The sequence below is a fragment of the Protopterus annectens genome, chromosome 1.part2 (genome assembly GCF_019279795.1).
Source record: "Protopterus annectens isolate FY-2018-M chromosome 1.part2, PAN1.0, whole genome shotgun sequence".
In the NCBI taxonomy this organism is placed as follows: domain Eukaryota; kingdom Metazoa; phylum Chordata; order Ceratodontiformes; family Protopteridae; genus Protopterus; species Protopterus annectens.
In genome coordinates, this window is record NC_056727.1 from 919,239,791 (window position 1) to 919,256,160 (window position 16,370).

Genomic DNA, 16,370 nt, shown 5'->3' on the forward strand with positions numbered 1-16,370 from the left:
TTCTCTGCCCAGTCTCTCCTAGCTGTAATAATAACATAAGGGCTATACATTCTTTCTATCTTTTGCTGGCCAGGTTAAGTTATTGTAATGTCTGAGGAAAAAAGTAATTTTCCTGTTGTATGTTTTTAAAAATCAACTCTACTTGTGTAACGTGTAGTAATTTTTTTTTCTCATCTTCAGGCAGCCTTACAGAAACAGCAAGATGCAGTGTCTGCTTCAGCAGCATCAGTTGCAAGCGCAGCTCCACCAGGAGAAACTCCATCTCTGAATGGACAGGCAGACTTGCATAGTGTTTGCCCAGAACAAGAACTGCAAGCAGATTTGTCAGAGGAGGCACTGGAGAATGGACCAAAAGGTACAGGAAGGCACAGTGGCATTTTATTTGAGTGATCTTTTGCACATCTTGTATTGAATCTTTGACTTTCTAATCAACCATTCTAATTTAGAACATTGTTCCAGTGCTGCATTTTCTTTGTTTTTTAAACCTTGATATTTTGGTCAGAGCTCTTTTTTTTCAGTTGCAGAGAAGTAGTACTAATTTCAGATGATTTCCTAACATTTTAATTTAAATAGGGTACCAGAATTTATTGGAGGTGCACTAAATGTATTTGGACCTTTTGGGCGAAGAGGATCCCTGGCCTATAGTAGTACCTCACGTTTTCCAGGTATTTGAATATGCATTTGAAATTGCTTCTGCTGAGCCAGCTGCTCAACCTGCAGCTCCTAGAAAACAGGTTGAATAGGATACGTTTGAGGAAAGGCTGAACTTACCCATAAAAGAACCCTGTAACAAACTCTGCTACTGTACTGTTTAATGCTGCAAAAGGATGCACGTTAGCTATTGGAACACTCTTCAGAATGATAGATTGCTTATTGTTCTAGACAGTTTTGGAAAAAAAGGCATGCTTATTCCTTAGTGGTGGCAGAGTGTTCATCTGTCAGACAAACGTGCTGTAGTACTTGCAAGACATCCTTAGACAAACTGAAGACAAGATGAATGATGTACCCAGTTTTATAGAGATTAGAGGCTGCCTCAAATGGTTGCTAAAGTTGGTAGACAGATAATCAGCTGTAGGTACAATAAGCTTGATTAGAGACTCTGGAGCTGAAGGAGCCAGTCAAGGAGAGTTGGTGTAAAACAATGACGAGTACACACCCATCCTGGAGGGAAGAAGGTAGTCCAACCAACTGCAGTGCTATCACCTTCTGGAGAAGAGTTGAACAGCATGTAACAGATGGTGCTAGGGATGTATGCTTGGGTTTGCCAAGCTGCATTTGCATGGCAGCCTTCATGGAACATGTGCAAGAGCATGCAAGCCCACATAAGAAGGCACAGCAAGCCCTCATGTATGCAAGTGTGTACATTAGCTGCCAGGAGAAGAGGACTGTACTAGGGAAAAACACAATGGATACCTGGATAACTACTGGCTCTCATTGCATGAGGAAATGAATAGGCAAATTGATTACAGGAGAGATGATGGATGACAGGAGGTAGTGAAGGGGAAAAAAAATTAAAAATAAATAGCTGCACTGCTAGGCATGCCTGAGTCGAGAGAACAGCCATGGTCACAGTTACATATGTAAACATGCCTGGCTTAGAATATAGTCATCACCAGAGTATGTTAAAAGTTGTTTCTTAAAAGCACTTCAGGTTAAGGACCTACTGTTTGAATCACTCTTTTAAAGAGACGTCCTGAAGAGTGCAGACCTAAACATTTATGCAGTCGTTTGAGTTCAGAGCCTTCCCACCCTTTTTAAGATTGAATGTCTTCCCATCAAGACTAGGCTTCTTTAGAATTACCTATCCTGAAACAGCTGCTTGAGGATTGAGCCATATAAATACTTCCTTAGAGTAAATAACATGATTTTTTTCAAGACTCTTCTAATACCCAAAAGGAGGCAATGCTCAGAAACATATTCTGGACCTTTCCAGGTTAAACAAATTCTTGAGTGTGAAGAAAATTCAATATGCTAACCTTGCAAGCCCCTCTTCTGGCTTGCAAAATACTTTGTTTACATACTTGTATAATTTCTCCAAGTCTTTTGGGTTTCTAATACCCTGACGAGAATGGACCCCATTCCTGAGTCAAGGTATGATTAAAGTTCATGAAATCAGTATTATTTCAGTCTTTGATTCTGGCAGAGTGCTCTTTACAGTACTCGCAACGAGCCCAGAATTGACTCCTGTAAATCATATGGAGTTACATGTATTGGTAGCATTTCTAAATATGACAGTAAATTCTGTTTTATGAGACACATGGTTTCTGCTACTGTTGAAAACGTCTGGGTATCCTTACTCCACATTGCTCTCATTTCTGCTTGTAAGCCCTGGTGTTTTATGACTTTGTCTCTCTGTGCGTAAGACACTGTAATCACTTGGTGTAGAAATTTCAGTGATCAATGCTACTTTTGTCTTCTTTTCATGGACTACTATATGTGGTTTTCTTGCAACTATTTTTCTGAATTCTTGGTATTGGGTGATCCCATGTGATGTAAACTTCATTCTCTACAATGCTTTGTGGCTCATGTTTCCAATGCTTCTCAGCTACTTCAACATTGTAATGTTTGCACAGTCCCCAATGCAACCGGCTTGCCACATTATTATGCCTTTCAGCATACAGGCCCTCTGCTATGCAACTAGATGTGCAACTGTTTCCAGTTCTGTTTAACAGAATTTGCATTTGTCTGTTTCTCCCACATGTTCAGTGAACTTTGTAAGCCAGTGTGTACATCGTCTGCTATCCTGAGCTATGTTTATTAACGTTCTTAACCATTCACCCCCCCAGTAAACATCTTTATTAAATTATCACATATGACATAGGCAGTCTTACATTTATATAAATCAAAACAGCATTGACACCACTTTAGTTGCAAACGTTATACATCACAGACACCACTGAAACAATTGTAGTTGCAAATATTGTACATCACATAATCTATCCAGTCATTGTCAGTTAAACATTATATGACTCATTCAAATCCTGCCTCTTAAACCTTGTTCCTTCTCTGCATATATTGTTCCCACAATTCCCATTTTTCCTATGTAGTTTGCTCCTTCCTTTTTCTAAAGATCCCAATTCTAGTTATTTTATCTCTGTTACTGTATTCACTACTTCTAGTAAAGTTGGCCTAGACTTTGATTTCCATTTTCTAGTAATTGTTGTTGTTTTGGCAGCCATCATAATTAGACTCAGCAAGGCTTTACCATGTCTAGGCAATTCCAATTCTGTATCATAGCTCAAAAAAAATCATCTCCCCAGTCAGTCCAATCTGCTCATCCAGCATCTCTGACAGAGCGGTCCGCAGGGAATCCCTAAAGTCTGCCAGCTCATTACACTCCCAAAAAATGTTCTCAGCCACCACTTTCTTGCCCGTCACACCTCCAACATTTGCTATCCACATGTGGAAAAACTATTTGGAGTCTACTTGGGGTATAAAAATACCTATGTAAGCACTTCCAGGCAAAGATCCTAAATCTGCTAAACTTTGTTGCTTATTTGGGAGATATACATATATCCCTCCATTGTCTGTTTATGAATTGCTTCTCCAATCTCTCTTCCCAATCCTTTCTAAGCACCTCTGATTAATTCTTATAGTTCTCATGCAATATTTTATTTGCTCTACTAATTATTCCTTTTTAATGGCAGTTTCTGTTCTAGATTCTGTTAAAAACTCTATCAGTGATGCTCTTTCATTTAGGACCCACCCTATTTCTTTCTCATTGCTTATATTGTGATATCAATCCTTGATAGGGAAGGTAATCTCTAACCTGCAGTCCAAGTAAATTCTTGGCCTCTTCCTGTTCCATTACCTTGCCTTTCTAGTTATTTGCTCCCAATACTTTGGTTCCTTGCCAGTTTTCCCCAATAAATTCCAGACTCTCTTGCCTGTTATCTGTATCTCTAACCACAGTCATTCCTATCGGCAGAATCTCTTCTCCATTCTCATGCTGGTTTAGTTCTTAGAGTACTCCCTGCTGGTTTATGAATGGTAATACTCTATGATTTTTGTTCTCCTTAACAGTCTGCATCTAAAATCCCAATTCCTCCTTATTTCTTGAGCTCCCCCTCCCACGTATCATCATCATTTCTTTCCACTTTGAATTATAGTTTTCTGCTTGTGCTATGTATAAGAGCCTTAACTGTGTTGCTCTAAAATACTCCCTCAAATTGGATAATCCTAGACTGCTTTGTTCTGTTGAAGGAATCAGCTTATTCCACTTGACCCTTGCTGTCTTCCCTTCCCAGGTAAAATCCTTCAGATCTTTTTTAATTGCTATCCACAGCTTCTCTTGTTGATAAAAATATGCCTGACTTGTGTATAAGACTAAAAGGACTAAAACCATTTTCACATTTTCATTGCTTGTATCTTAGTATCCGTATCCATGTAACAAAGCTTCCAGTTTCTCAGTTTTTATATTATCTTCTGTTTAGTCTCTTCTCACATATCCTTAGCTGCCACAACAGCCTCATTTCTAATCCATACTCCTAAATATTTAATTTTATCATGTTCCCATAAATATGGGTATTGTTGGACCAATTAATGTGTGAGTACATAATTTACCGCTATTACTTTTGTTTTAGCTTCATTAATTTTGTATCCTGAGAAGATTTGAAACGGTCTTAAAATGTTCTACAACACTGTAATGTCCCTTTATGGTTTTGTCATATATAAAGTAGTATAATCTGCAAATAGAGCCAGCTTTTCCTGCCATACCAATTATATCCTTGAATTTCTGAGTCCCTTATTTTATTTGCTAGTGGTTCTAAGTATAATGCAAACAACAAAGGGGAAAGTGGGCAATCCTCCCCTGGTTCCTCTACTCAAACAGAAGTTATCAGAGAGGACCCTACCCACTTTAATTTTCGCCTCCAATCCCTCATATATACTCCTAATTAGCTGTATAATTATATCAGGGAAAGCAAATGCTTCCACTGCCCTGCTCATAAAGTCCCAGTCTACTTTGTCAAATACTTTCTCTGCATCAAAACCCACCAGTAACAGTGGTATTTTCTTAGATTCTACTTCCCTCTGGATCATCAGTGTTCTGTTAATATTGTCATAGGTTTGTCTCCCCTCCTCAAAACCACACTGATCCATATCTATCAGTTTTGGTATCACTTTTGCCATTCTTTTAGCCATTATAGACATAAACACTTTATAATCATAGTTTAGTATTGGGCCTGTATGAAGCTGGATCCAATGTATCTTTACCCTGTTTAGGTGTTACGGTTACCACCTCCTTCTGCCAGGATGCTGGTACTTTTCCTCCTCTCAAAATTCTGTTAAAGAAAACCTTCCAGATATTTATCAGTTTTTTTTTCCCTCCTAACTTCCAAACTTCCACAGGAATACCATCCATTCCTGTGGACTTTCCTGTAGATTGGTTATACATAGCCATTTTTATCTCGTCTCCTCCTAGCCTAACTGTTAGTAATTGAACCTCTAACCTTGGTTTATTTAATTCTTCCATAAATATTTCCATTTGTACCTTTTTCTTCATTTCCATATTTCTCTGCTTTATACAAACTGTCATACATTTTTGAAATATTTCTCATACTTCTACAGGATCACTTGTTATGTTCCTTCTTATAGGCTCCCCAAGATTGGTGACAGCCCCTTCCACTTTCTCTTGCCCGAGTCATTGTACTAAAAATTTTTGTGCTCTAGAATTATCATAAAAAAACAGTTGCTTAACAGCAATCTTTCTAAACTCATGCATATTATCAAGGTAATCCCTTATTTTCTGTTTAGCATTCTGCAGTTGCTCCTTTTTTTGTTCTGAGAGATTCCCCCTATTTTGCAGTACTTTAACATTTGTAGGCCCCTCTGAATAATTCTTATTTCTTAGCCATATCTCCCTTTCCTTTATTTCCACTCTAGTTTTAAACGCCACTTTAATTTTGTCCCACTCCCTATCTATATTTTCAGAAGAAATTTCTATCTTCCCTAGTAGCTCCTGAATTAATTCCAAAATCCATTCATTAAATTCCTCTCTTTTCAGCCGATAGGTGGGAAAGCGCCAGTCTCTCATTTTTATTTCATTACCTTGCATTTTTATTATTATTTGGTACAAGATCTGATATCCGCGGTGGTACAGCGGTAGCATTCTTACCTCACAGCAAGAGGTTCTCCTGTTCGATTCTCGGCTGGAGTGCCTTCTGTGTGGAGTCTGCATGTCCTCCCCGCGGTCGAGTGGCCTCTGAAAGACATGCGTGAATAGGCATGCCTTCGCTGAAGGTTGGGCCTCAGGCTGGCAACTCGGCACCATAAAAATTGATTGCCAGTCATTAGTGGACCGGAGTTCCGCTGTGGCAACCCCTAACCGGGAAAAGCTGAAAAGACAAACATTTGGTACAAGATCTGAAATAGTTATTGGGTGTGTTTCAAGGCCTTCAATTAAATCTCCATGTTCCTGTGAGATATAAATTCTGTCTAACCTAGCCCAGTTTTTGTATCTTGGAGAATACTATGTAAATTCACTCCGGAATCCTAGTACTGAATTCACATCTTCCATGCCAAGCATTTTCATAAATTTCTTTAAAAATATTTCCTCCTTTGTTATATTTTCTCTTCTAGGCCCCCCAGACACATCTTCAATGTTGCAAACCAAATTCCAGTCTCCACCTATAAGTAATATTCATTGCTGAATGCTGATTATTTCTCCCAGGATTGTCTTAAGCTCCATTGTAGCAGTTTTAGGTGGAATGTAAATGCATGCCAGTGTAATCCTCCTCCCTTGCCAGTAGCCCCTAAGTACTATATATTTTACATTATTATCTTTTTTTCACTCTTCTATCACTATTGGAGTTCCTCTTGCAGTTAATATAAGGACTCCTCTTTTCCTTTGCCCCAGATATTCTGCTGAATGACCATCCTGAAAACCTTTCTTTATCAAATTCACATCTTCAGTTCTTTCCAGGTGCGTCTCCTGTAGCATAGCTATTTGCACTGTACGTTTTTAATATAGTTCAATACTCTTCCTTTTTTATATTTATCTGTAAGAACATTCCGATTGAAAGACATTACAGAAAGCATAGTTTTCTTATATAGTTATTACCACCTTTTATGTATAGCTGCTTTTTTGTTAAATGTTTAGTTCCAACTTTTATGTTACATGGATGTACTGTTTGGCAGGATGGTCTTTTATACAGTTGTTTCTTGTCACATCCATTTGAGCCTATGCCACATCTTACATAACTTTGTTTTTTTTTTTTGAAAGCCCTCAAACAGAACAAACAACCCCCGAAACCTCTTTAAAGCCTATTAACTTAATAATAACACACAAAACTATGTACGTCTTCAAATGTTGAAGTGTTTGCTTCCTAACAAGAACAAAAGTCCTAAGTTGATAGGAACACAGCTAGGCTAGGGTTAACCAAAAATAAAGGTTAGTCGTGCTAAGATGCATGGTACAGCCTGTGCTATTAGTAAGTGCTATTTGATTTTGTCTATCTTTATAAGCTCTCCCAGCTGAAAAAAAAACACTTGAATGCTTTCAGTAAACACTTTCTCCAAGCCATTTCTCTTTATCAAATTGTCTTCTAGGGACATGCAGACCAGACACAAAACTGCTAAGGGTACCTTGTTTAACAGAAAGAAGTCTTATAATATTCAATATTCTTTTTCATTTGCATGCTTTGTAATAACACCTAGAGTCTTAACTCGAGCATTTCCTGATGCAAGCATGGGAAAAAGCACACTGATTGTTCTTTTGTCATTCTCTGTTAACCAGGCCTTTCCTCCCTACCCCACTTCTCTTCTTTACCCCCCTTTTTTTTTTTTTTTTTTTTAATACATTGAAGTGCCTACATTTCTTAAAACTGAACAAGTAATTTTATTTATTTATTTTTTATTTTACATTTGTTTACTGGGAAAGTCCGACTTGAAACGAAGCCAGTTTTCAGCGGATGCCCGGAGAGAAAAGCTCCAGACGTATGTCTTTGTGACATGGGAAGAAACCGGAGTACCCGGAGGAAACCCACACGAATGCAGGGAGGATATGCAGACTCCGCACAGGTAGTAGTTCAGCTGAGAATTGAACCGGACAACCTGTTGCTCTGAGGTGACAATGCTACCGCTGCACCACTGCGACATCCTAAATAACAGAAGGAGGAGGAAAAAAAACACAAAAGCACCTGTATATTAGTATCCCCAATGCATTTCAAAAAACTAAGAAAACTTTACTTCAAGTCTGATTGGTTTTGTCTTATCTTTAAAGCCCTTCCACCTGGGAAAACCCCTGATTGTTTTCAAAGAACATTATGTCCTAGGCAATTTCTCTTTTTACTTTTTTTTTTCCCTCAGCCAATCCCTTTCCACCAGACTGTCTCCAGTTTCTCTTTATCAGATTGTCTCCATGGAGACATGAGAACCAGACAGCCAGTTTCTGTTTATCAGATTGCTTCCATGGAAACATGAAGACCAGCTGCAGAATTGCTACTAAGTATATATGCATTTGCTAGGAAAAAAAACTCATAATATTCAATATTCTTTTTCATTTACTTGCTGTCTCTCAAAACTAATCAAGCCAAGGATGTTCTTTGTGTTTCACTGTTGCAGTCATCACTTGTAGGTTATCCCTGCTGGGTAGCCCTTGGCCAGCCCAAATACCAGAGTAAAGAGTGTCCCAACTCCGTTCGTTGGTTGCAGGTCGCCTGGGACTGATGTCAGGTCGTTAGTGGTATAAAGCAAGGCAGCCGACGCCATTACACCATTCTTTCTTGACGTGGAGCCAGAAGCAGAAGGAGTTTGAGTGTGCGTCAGTCATCCACTGCCAGAGTGAAGTAGAAAATGACTAAAGCTAAGTACCCTTTTGGGGATCTTTTCTTGCACTAACCGATGTCAAAAAAGTAAATAATTGTCTCCACTGTCGAAAACAAATAGCACACCGAGACTTCCATAACCTGTGTGTAAACTGTTTAGGTCCAGACCACAACGTCTCAGGATGTCGGTTCTGCTCTCTTTTTAATGTTAGGACCATCCGCCATTGAGCCAAATTTGTAGCTAGACATTTCAAAGAGAATCCTTCACAGTACGAAATGGTGTCCAATGGTCAGCATCCAGTGGATATCCCCAAAAAGAGAAAAGATAAAGAAAGGGACAGACCACAAAAAGGCCTTCAGATGACTAACCTGAAGCCAGCCATTAGCATGGCATAATTCAGTGAGGCGCCTACGCAGCCTCTGATGACTGCTGCACCACCACCGCAGGCCTCTACCGAGATCCATTTGGAGTTTGGTACGCCGCCAGATCAGACTACACCTGCCGAGTTTTCAGTTGTCAGCCCCGCAGTTGGGTCCAGAGCCGCTCTGCAGGCACCTGCTTCTGAGGAGGCCTTTCGGATAACCGACACCAGACAAAGACCGACGGCCACACCACTGACAGAAAAACAATTCCCAGGTGTCATCTTTCTCAGGCCAAACCTGCTCAATCACAGCAGCTTATTAAGATGGCCAAGGATCTTATCACACTCATCAGAGGTAACCAGACAACCTCAGCCAAAAGAAAAAGGGACCTACCCCAGATATTCTGTTAGAACCTGACACTGAAGAATCTGACTTTTTGGACTCTGACAATGAACAACAGCCCCTTACCACCTTTGAGGATTCTGATGCAGAAGAATCCATCCCTTCTGCACCCCCCCCCCCGAGGACCTATCTTTTGCAGAGACCTTGCACACTCTCAAGGAACCCTTACATTGGGAAGCTCAGGACTACCCCCAGTCAAAGAAAAGGCTAAGAGAGCTTCTGGACCTACCCCAGCATAAACCCTTAGCCATTCCTCCCATTTTGGACGTGGTAGAGGATGTCTTTATGGAGTCTAGCCTCACACCTGATGCCCTGCCTCCTGTACCTAGAAAGCCATTTAGGTACTACTGTGTGCCAGACACCCACAAATACATATTGAGAATTCCTGTAGCCAACCCAGAGGTCATCACCCAGGGACCCAAAGGGATTAGTGCCAGTTTCTCCAAAGAAACAATTCCTTCTGACAAGGATAGCGGAGCCCTAGACAAATGGGGTGAAAAGGTATACACCTCTGGTACCTTAGCTATCAGAGCCCTTATCTGCCAGTTCCATATGCTAAAATATCATCAACATGTACTGGAACTATTAAAACAGAAAATTTCCTCCTTGCCAGGCAGTTCAACTTCCAGAGAACTGGGAGAGCTCTTACACTCCAGCTCTCAAGTGGCAAAGCATTCCCTCCACTGTGGATAAGATACCCTAGAAGCCTCTAGCAGGGTTGCTGTTGCGGGGTCAGTAATTAGGAGACTTGCTTGGCTGAAAGAGCAACCTCTGCCTGATCTTGTTAAATCCAAACTCCTAGACGCCCCAGAGATAAGGACCGCTTGTTTAGATCTAAGGCGGAGGAGGTGATCAATAAAATGGAGGATAAGGCCAAATCAATGCAGACAGTAAAAGATTTCCTCCAGGTCCAACCACCCAGATTCAGCAGGAACCTTCTCACCAAGCACTGGTCCTTTCCTTTCCAGTCCAGACCTGTGCAAGGGAAAGGGTGCAGGGACATACCCCCCCCCCCCCGGCAGCAACTACAAGGCCAGCCGAGGCCCAGACAATGGACCTCTACAACCCCCAAGGCAGGGAGTTTTAAGTCCACTCCCTACTTTAAGGACTCACAATGACTCCACTTCCCCCCTCTGCCCCCCCCCCAAAGTTTAGGAGGAAGGCTCTCCCCTTACAAAGACAACTGGCAATCCGTCACAAAAGATCAGTGGGTCCTAATAATCAATTCCCAAGGATACAGGTTCTCTTTCAAAGAGAACCCAAACTCAGCAGGTATCCAGACATACCAACAAATCTGTGGGCAGAGGCCCTCTGCCAAATTCAGATACTCCGTACTCAAACAGCAGCGGAACCTGTACCCCAGGAACAAGCCGGAAAAGGGTTTTATTCAAGATTTTACCTGGCACCCTCGAAAGAGTGCACTTGGCGCCCTATTCTGGATCTATCCACACTAACCCTTTCCCTGCTAGTGCCAAAATTCAAAATGCTTACGCTCCAAAAACTCTTACCCATGCTGACTCCAAATGCCTGGCTAGTCACCCTAGACCTAAAGGATGCCTACCTCCATTTCCCTATAAGAGAATCCTGCAGAAGGTTCCTTCGCTTCAGGACAGGCTCACAACACTTCCATCTGCTCTGCCGTTTGGCTTATCTGCTGCGCCCAGGGTCTTCACCAAATGCCTGGCCCCTGTCATTTCCTTCTGCAGGCAGAAAAACATACAAATTTACCTCTATCTGGACGACTGTCTCATCCAGGCAGGCAGCAGGGAAAAGCTCCTGCAAGACCCCAACTTTGTCCAAACCCTCTTTACTTCTGTGGAATTTACCATCAACAAGGAAAAATCCCATTTCCAGCCCACCAGACAGATCACCTTCTTGGGAGCTCTTCTGGACACATCCACCCAAAGAGCATTCCTCTCTCCAGAAAAAACAAAGTTTTCTGCCCCAATACTTCATCCAATTAGCTCAGAGAACACACATAATAGCAAGGAAGTTCCTGCAAGCTCTGGGGTACATGGCATCCTGCATCCTTTTGGTGCCCTTGGCCAGACTACACATGAGAAAACTGCAGTGGTACCTAAAAAACCTATGGTGCCAACACTCAATCACTGGAGCTACTGCTGCCTCGGATTCCCTGCTTAAGGGAGGAACTCCTATGGTGGGCAGAAGTCTGTACCCTGAACAAGGGCCTACCTTTTCTAATTTTTCCCCATGGTCACCATGGATGATTCAGATGCAGCCTGGGGGGCACACGTAGGAGACGTGCAACCAAGGCACCTGAGGCCTCAGAAACCTAGACATACACATCAACCTGAAGGAAATGATGGCAGTACTCAGGGCTGTCACAGCCTTCAAAAGCCACCTGAAACCAAGGGTGCTCCTCATCAAAAAAGACAGTACCACAGTCATGTGGTACATCAACAAGCAGGGCGGAACACACTCCTGCCCACTTTGTCATCTAGCCATGTTTCTCTGACAGACTGCCTCGATGATGGGCCTTCATCTGATAGTCCAGTACATCCCTGGGGAGCACAACACCCTAGCAGACTGCCTCAGTAGAAGTGTCCTGGACCCCAACAATTTGCAGCGTTGGAGGAAGACCTTCCTCTACATCACCCAAATTTGGGGGACCCCCAGAGGTAGACCTCTTTGCATCCATAGAGAACAGGCAGTTATACCAGTTCTGTGCCAGGGTGTTCCACCCAGAAGCCTGAAAGATGAATGCCCTCACCACCGGGGCATCCTGTTTGTCTATGCCTCCCCCCCCCTTGCCAGTGATCCCAAGGGTTCTGCTAAAGATCAGGGAGGAATGGCCAAGGGCTATACTTATTGCACCAAATTGGCCCAGGCAACATTGGTACCCCTTGCTACTCAGCCTGACCAAGGAGCCTCCCAGGAACCTGCCTCTCACAGAAGGACTTTTGACTCAAGAAAATGGGTCAGTACTGCATCCCAATCTGCAAACTCTCAGCCTGTCTGCATGGCTTATACCCCAGAGGCGGATACCAGCCCACCGTTGAGCAAGCAGGTCCTGGATATAATTAAGGAGGCCAGGAGGCCCAGCACCAGGAAGTCCTACTTGGCAAAATGAAAAAGATTCAGTGCCTGGTGCCAAACTAAGGGTACAAGTAGCTCCCTTGCATATCTCTCTCGCTCTCTCTCTGAGTCTAGACTACCTGGCGGAGCTAGTGCAAAAAGAATTATCTTATTCTTCCATCAGAATTCATGCCTCAGCTATCGCTGCTTATTCCCATACAGAGCAGCCTTCCCCCTGCTAAAACAATTCCTTAGAGGAGTATCTCACATCAGGCCACCTAGAAGGTCACCCACCCCTGCCTAATACCTTGACTATGTCTTAGAAAAAATGACCTTACCCCCCTTTGAACCAGCTGCCTCAGCAGAGCTAAAACACCTCTCTTGAAAGACTACCTTCCTGCTGGCCATAATGTCAGCTAGGAGAGTTTCAGAACTGCAGGCTCTCATGGCCGTTGAACCCTTCATTATCTTCCATGCAGACAGGGGTGTCTCTTAGAACTAACCCCTCTTTTATGCCTAAGGTGGTATCTGACATGAGATTGAATCAGGCCATACATCTTCCCACCTTTTTCCCTAACCCTCAAAATAGGGGGGGAAATATTTCTTCATTCACTGTATGTACACAGACAACTTAGATACTATCTAGATAGAACCAAATCTCACAGAAAGGCTGACCAGCTTCGCCCCAGGGGCAGAGGAGAAACTCATTTACAAGCAGACCATTTCTAAGTGGATATCCAACTGTATCCAGTTGTGCTACCACTTCCATGGAAAAATTCCTCCCAAGCCTGTCCAAAGCCATTCCACTAGGGTAGCATCTACCTCCACTGCTTTCCTCAGGGGCATCCCTACCAAGGACATCCTAGAAGTTGCCACCTGAACTTCCCTCCACATCTTCACCAGACACTACCAGTTGCCTCTTTTCTCCAAAACCCAGGCAGGCGTTGCCTCTGCAGTCCTGCAGAGCATGCTAGGTCCTACTTAGAGCAGTGCAAGCCTGTTCTTCTATACCTTCCCTTCTACCTTCCACCCTACATTCAGCTTTGGGAATCTTACCACAAGTGATGACTGCAACAGTGAAATACGAAGAACATAGTACAGTTGTGTGCACTTACCATAAATGTAGATGTTTGAGTGTATTCACTGTTGCAGTCTTGTTTTCCCTCCTTCCCCTTTCCTTCACGCCAGTCTATACCTATGGGCATCCCCCCAGGCTGGCCTTCCTCAGGCCTTCTGGTCAGGGCTCCTGTAGGTTGGGGCAAGAAAAACTGATGTAATGGTGTCAGCTGCCTTGCTTTATACCATTGACGACCTAACGTCAGTCCCAGGCAACCTGCAGCCGATGCAGGAGGGATAATCTTTACTCTGGTATTTGGGCCGGCCGAGGGCTACCCAGCAGGGATAAGCCACAAGTGATGACTGCAACAGTGAATACACTCGAAAATCTACATTTATGCTAAGTATATACAACTGTACTTTCTCAATACAGTCATTTCCCCATGCAAAAATGGAAAAAAGCACATTAATTTTAACTTTGGCATGCCCTTTCAACCAGGCTTTTTTTTTTTTTTTTTTTTTTACTTTGCATTACCTACATGTCTAAAAACTACACAAGAAGAAAGTGAGAAGAAGGGAGAAAAAGAAAAAGAGCAGCACCTGTTTACGATCCCCATTACACTTAAAAATAGCATGGAAAGAAAACCGTACACCACAAATACAGTAGTGTTAAGAAAAGAAAATGGTTTCTTTACTAACACTTGGCTTTCTTCCCTCTCTTCCCCTGCACAAAACATTTTTCCGAACATTAATGACATAAAGTAGGGCATATACTTTAGAGTCCACCACAAATGCAAGAAATTTTGAAAAAGTCCAATATTTCCAGATTTTCTTGTTCTGTCATATTTCACAAATATAATTGTTGCTTTCTAATCCCACATTGGGTTACTGGTTTTATTACTGTTCTTCTCGATCGCCAGATCCTGTCTCTGCTTCATTTCCAACATACTCTGAATTATTCTAGTCAACTCTCATGCCCCCTTCCTTCTTTCAAATATTTTCTTTGTTACCAGAAGAACAAGAAGCCGAATCTCCTTCTGTTGCACTGCTCACTTTTTGTTGGACAAACTTTTGTATTTCCTCCTTAGCATGCACTTCATCAAAAAATTATTTTGTCCCTCCAGGGAAGAATACCTTAAGGACAGCTGGATGCAGCAGTTTGAATCTCACACCTGTGTCTTGACAGTCCCTTCATAGTGGGATGAATTTACTCCTCTTCTGCCTGGAGTACAGTGAGTGATCATTCCCTAAAAACACTCTGCTGTCTCCCACTTTTAGTATTTTGTCCTTCTGCCACAGTTTTGTCTGAATCAACTCCTTCTGCTGGTAGGATTGCATCTTTACTATTAAAGGTGTTAGTTGCTTTCTTATAACTAGGTTTGGAGCATGCACACAATGTGCCCTTTCAACTAACAACTCCTGTTGTGGAATACCAGTCCAGTTGCTTATTTGTGCTTTCATAAAATTAATGCAGCCTGTTCCGTCCAGTTGCTTATTTGTGCTTTCATAAAATTAATGCAGTCTGTTCCTTCCAGCTTCTCTGGTATAGCTGAAAAGCTCAGGTTTTCCCTGTGTGCTCTGTCCTCTAATTCTGTTATTTTTTAAACATCTCTTCCTGAGACGTCTGATATCCAGCCAGCCTTTTTTCATTTCGACCTCTGATTTTTGCAGCTTTATCATCTCATCTGAATATCTGTTTAAAGCTTCTTCCATTTTTCCAGACTTTTGTTGTTTGTGTTGATATACTGCATCAGTGTTTTGTTTAGTTTAACCATGTCTGTATGCATTTGTCTTGTATCTTCCTGTAGGTTATTGAAAGTCATGTCTGAAGGTTGCATTGCTTTTTGCTGAACAGCTGCATAACTTTTCCCAGTCAGTGTTTCTTCCTCACATTTTGTAGCTGATTTTTCCCAGGTCTTCTGTATTTCTTTATTCCTGGCATCCAGGCAGTATACTTACTAGCCAGTTACTGAAAATTATCCATAAAAACAAGTCTACAGGCCTTCTCTGCTGAGTTTCTGTTTTCACACTGGGAAAGCTCGAAACAAGGTGTTACTCAATGTGCAGCCATCTTGGAAGTCCCTTCACCTTCCTTATTTTGCTTTCAGTTCACCTTCCTTGATCTGTATGAGGTTGTTTAATGAGGTCTCTGTACTTGCCACAATGTTGTTGTTGTTTGTTTTTCAGCTTTTTCCTGGTAAGGGGTCGCCACAGCAGAACTCCAGTCCGCTAATGATTGGCAGTAGATTTTTACGAAGCGCCAAGGTGCCAGCTTAACGCCCAACCTACAACGAAGGCACGCCCATTTATGCACACATGTCTTTCGAACGCTACCCAACCGCAGGGAGGACATGCAGACTCCACACAGAAGGCACTCCCAACCAAGCCGAGAATCGAACGGGAGAACCTCTTGCTGTGAGGTAACAACGCTACCACTGTGCCACCGCGGAATATTTGTGCCTTTTCCACATTTCTTTCCTTCTTATTTGACCGTTCTCCTTATATTCTTTTGTTTTTTGCACATTCAGTTGCTGCCCGATTTTTGTCTACTTGTTTGGTTTCCATTCTTACTTGACACCAATATGCTTCTGCTAAATTAAACAGGAAAGTCATCTTAGTCTGCCTCTCCTTATGTTTTAAATTTTTCACTGTGTTTGGATCTTCTGAGGTCAGCAAATATGTATGCAGTCCCATGAAGGCAGATCTATGCATGTAATCAGTTTTCAAGGATGCATATATGTCCTTTAG

The 16,370-nt window shown here is 42.1% G+C and overlaps 1 protein-coding gene across 1 annotated transcript in view; it reads left to right on the forward strand.

Annotated features, from left to right (window-relative positions):
- The window catches only part of ACBD3 (acyl-CoA binding domain containing 3), a 764,756-nt gene that overhangs the window by 603,901 nt on the left and 144,485 nt on the right, over positions 1-16,370 (forward strand). The window contains exon 6 of the mRNA XM_044059649.1: positions 181-355. Coding sequence (XP_043915584.1) covers positions 181-355 — 175 coding nt within the window. The remainder of the gene's footprint in view (positions 1-180; positions 356-16,370) is intronic.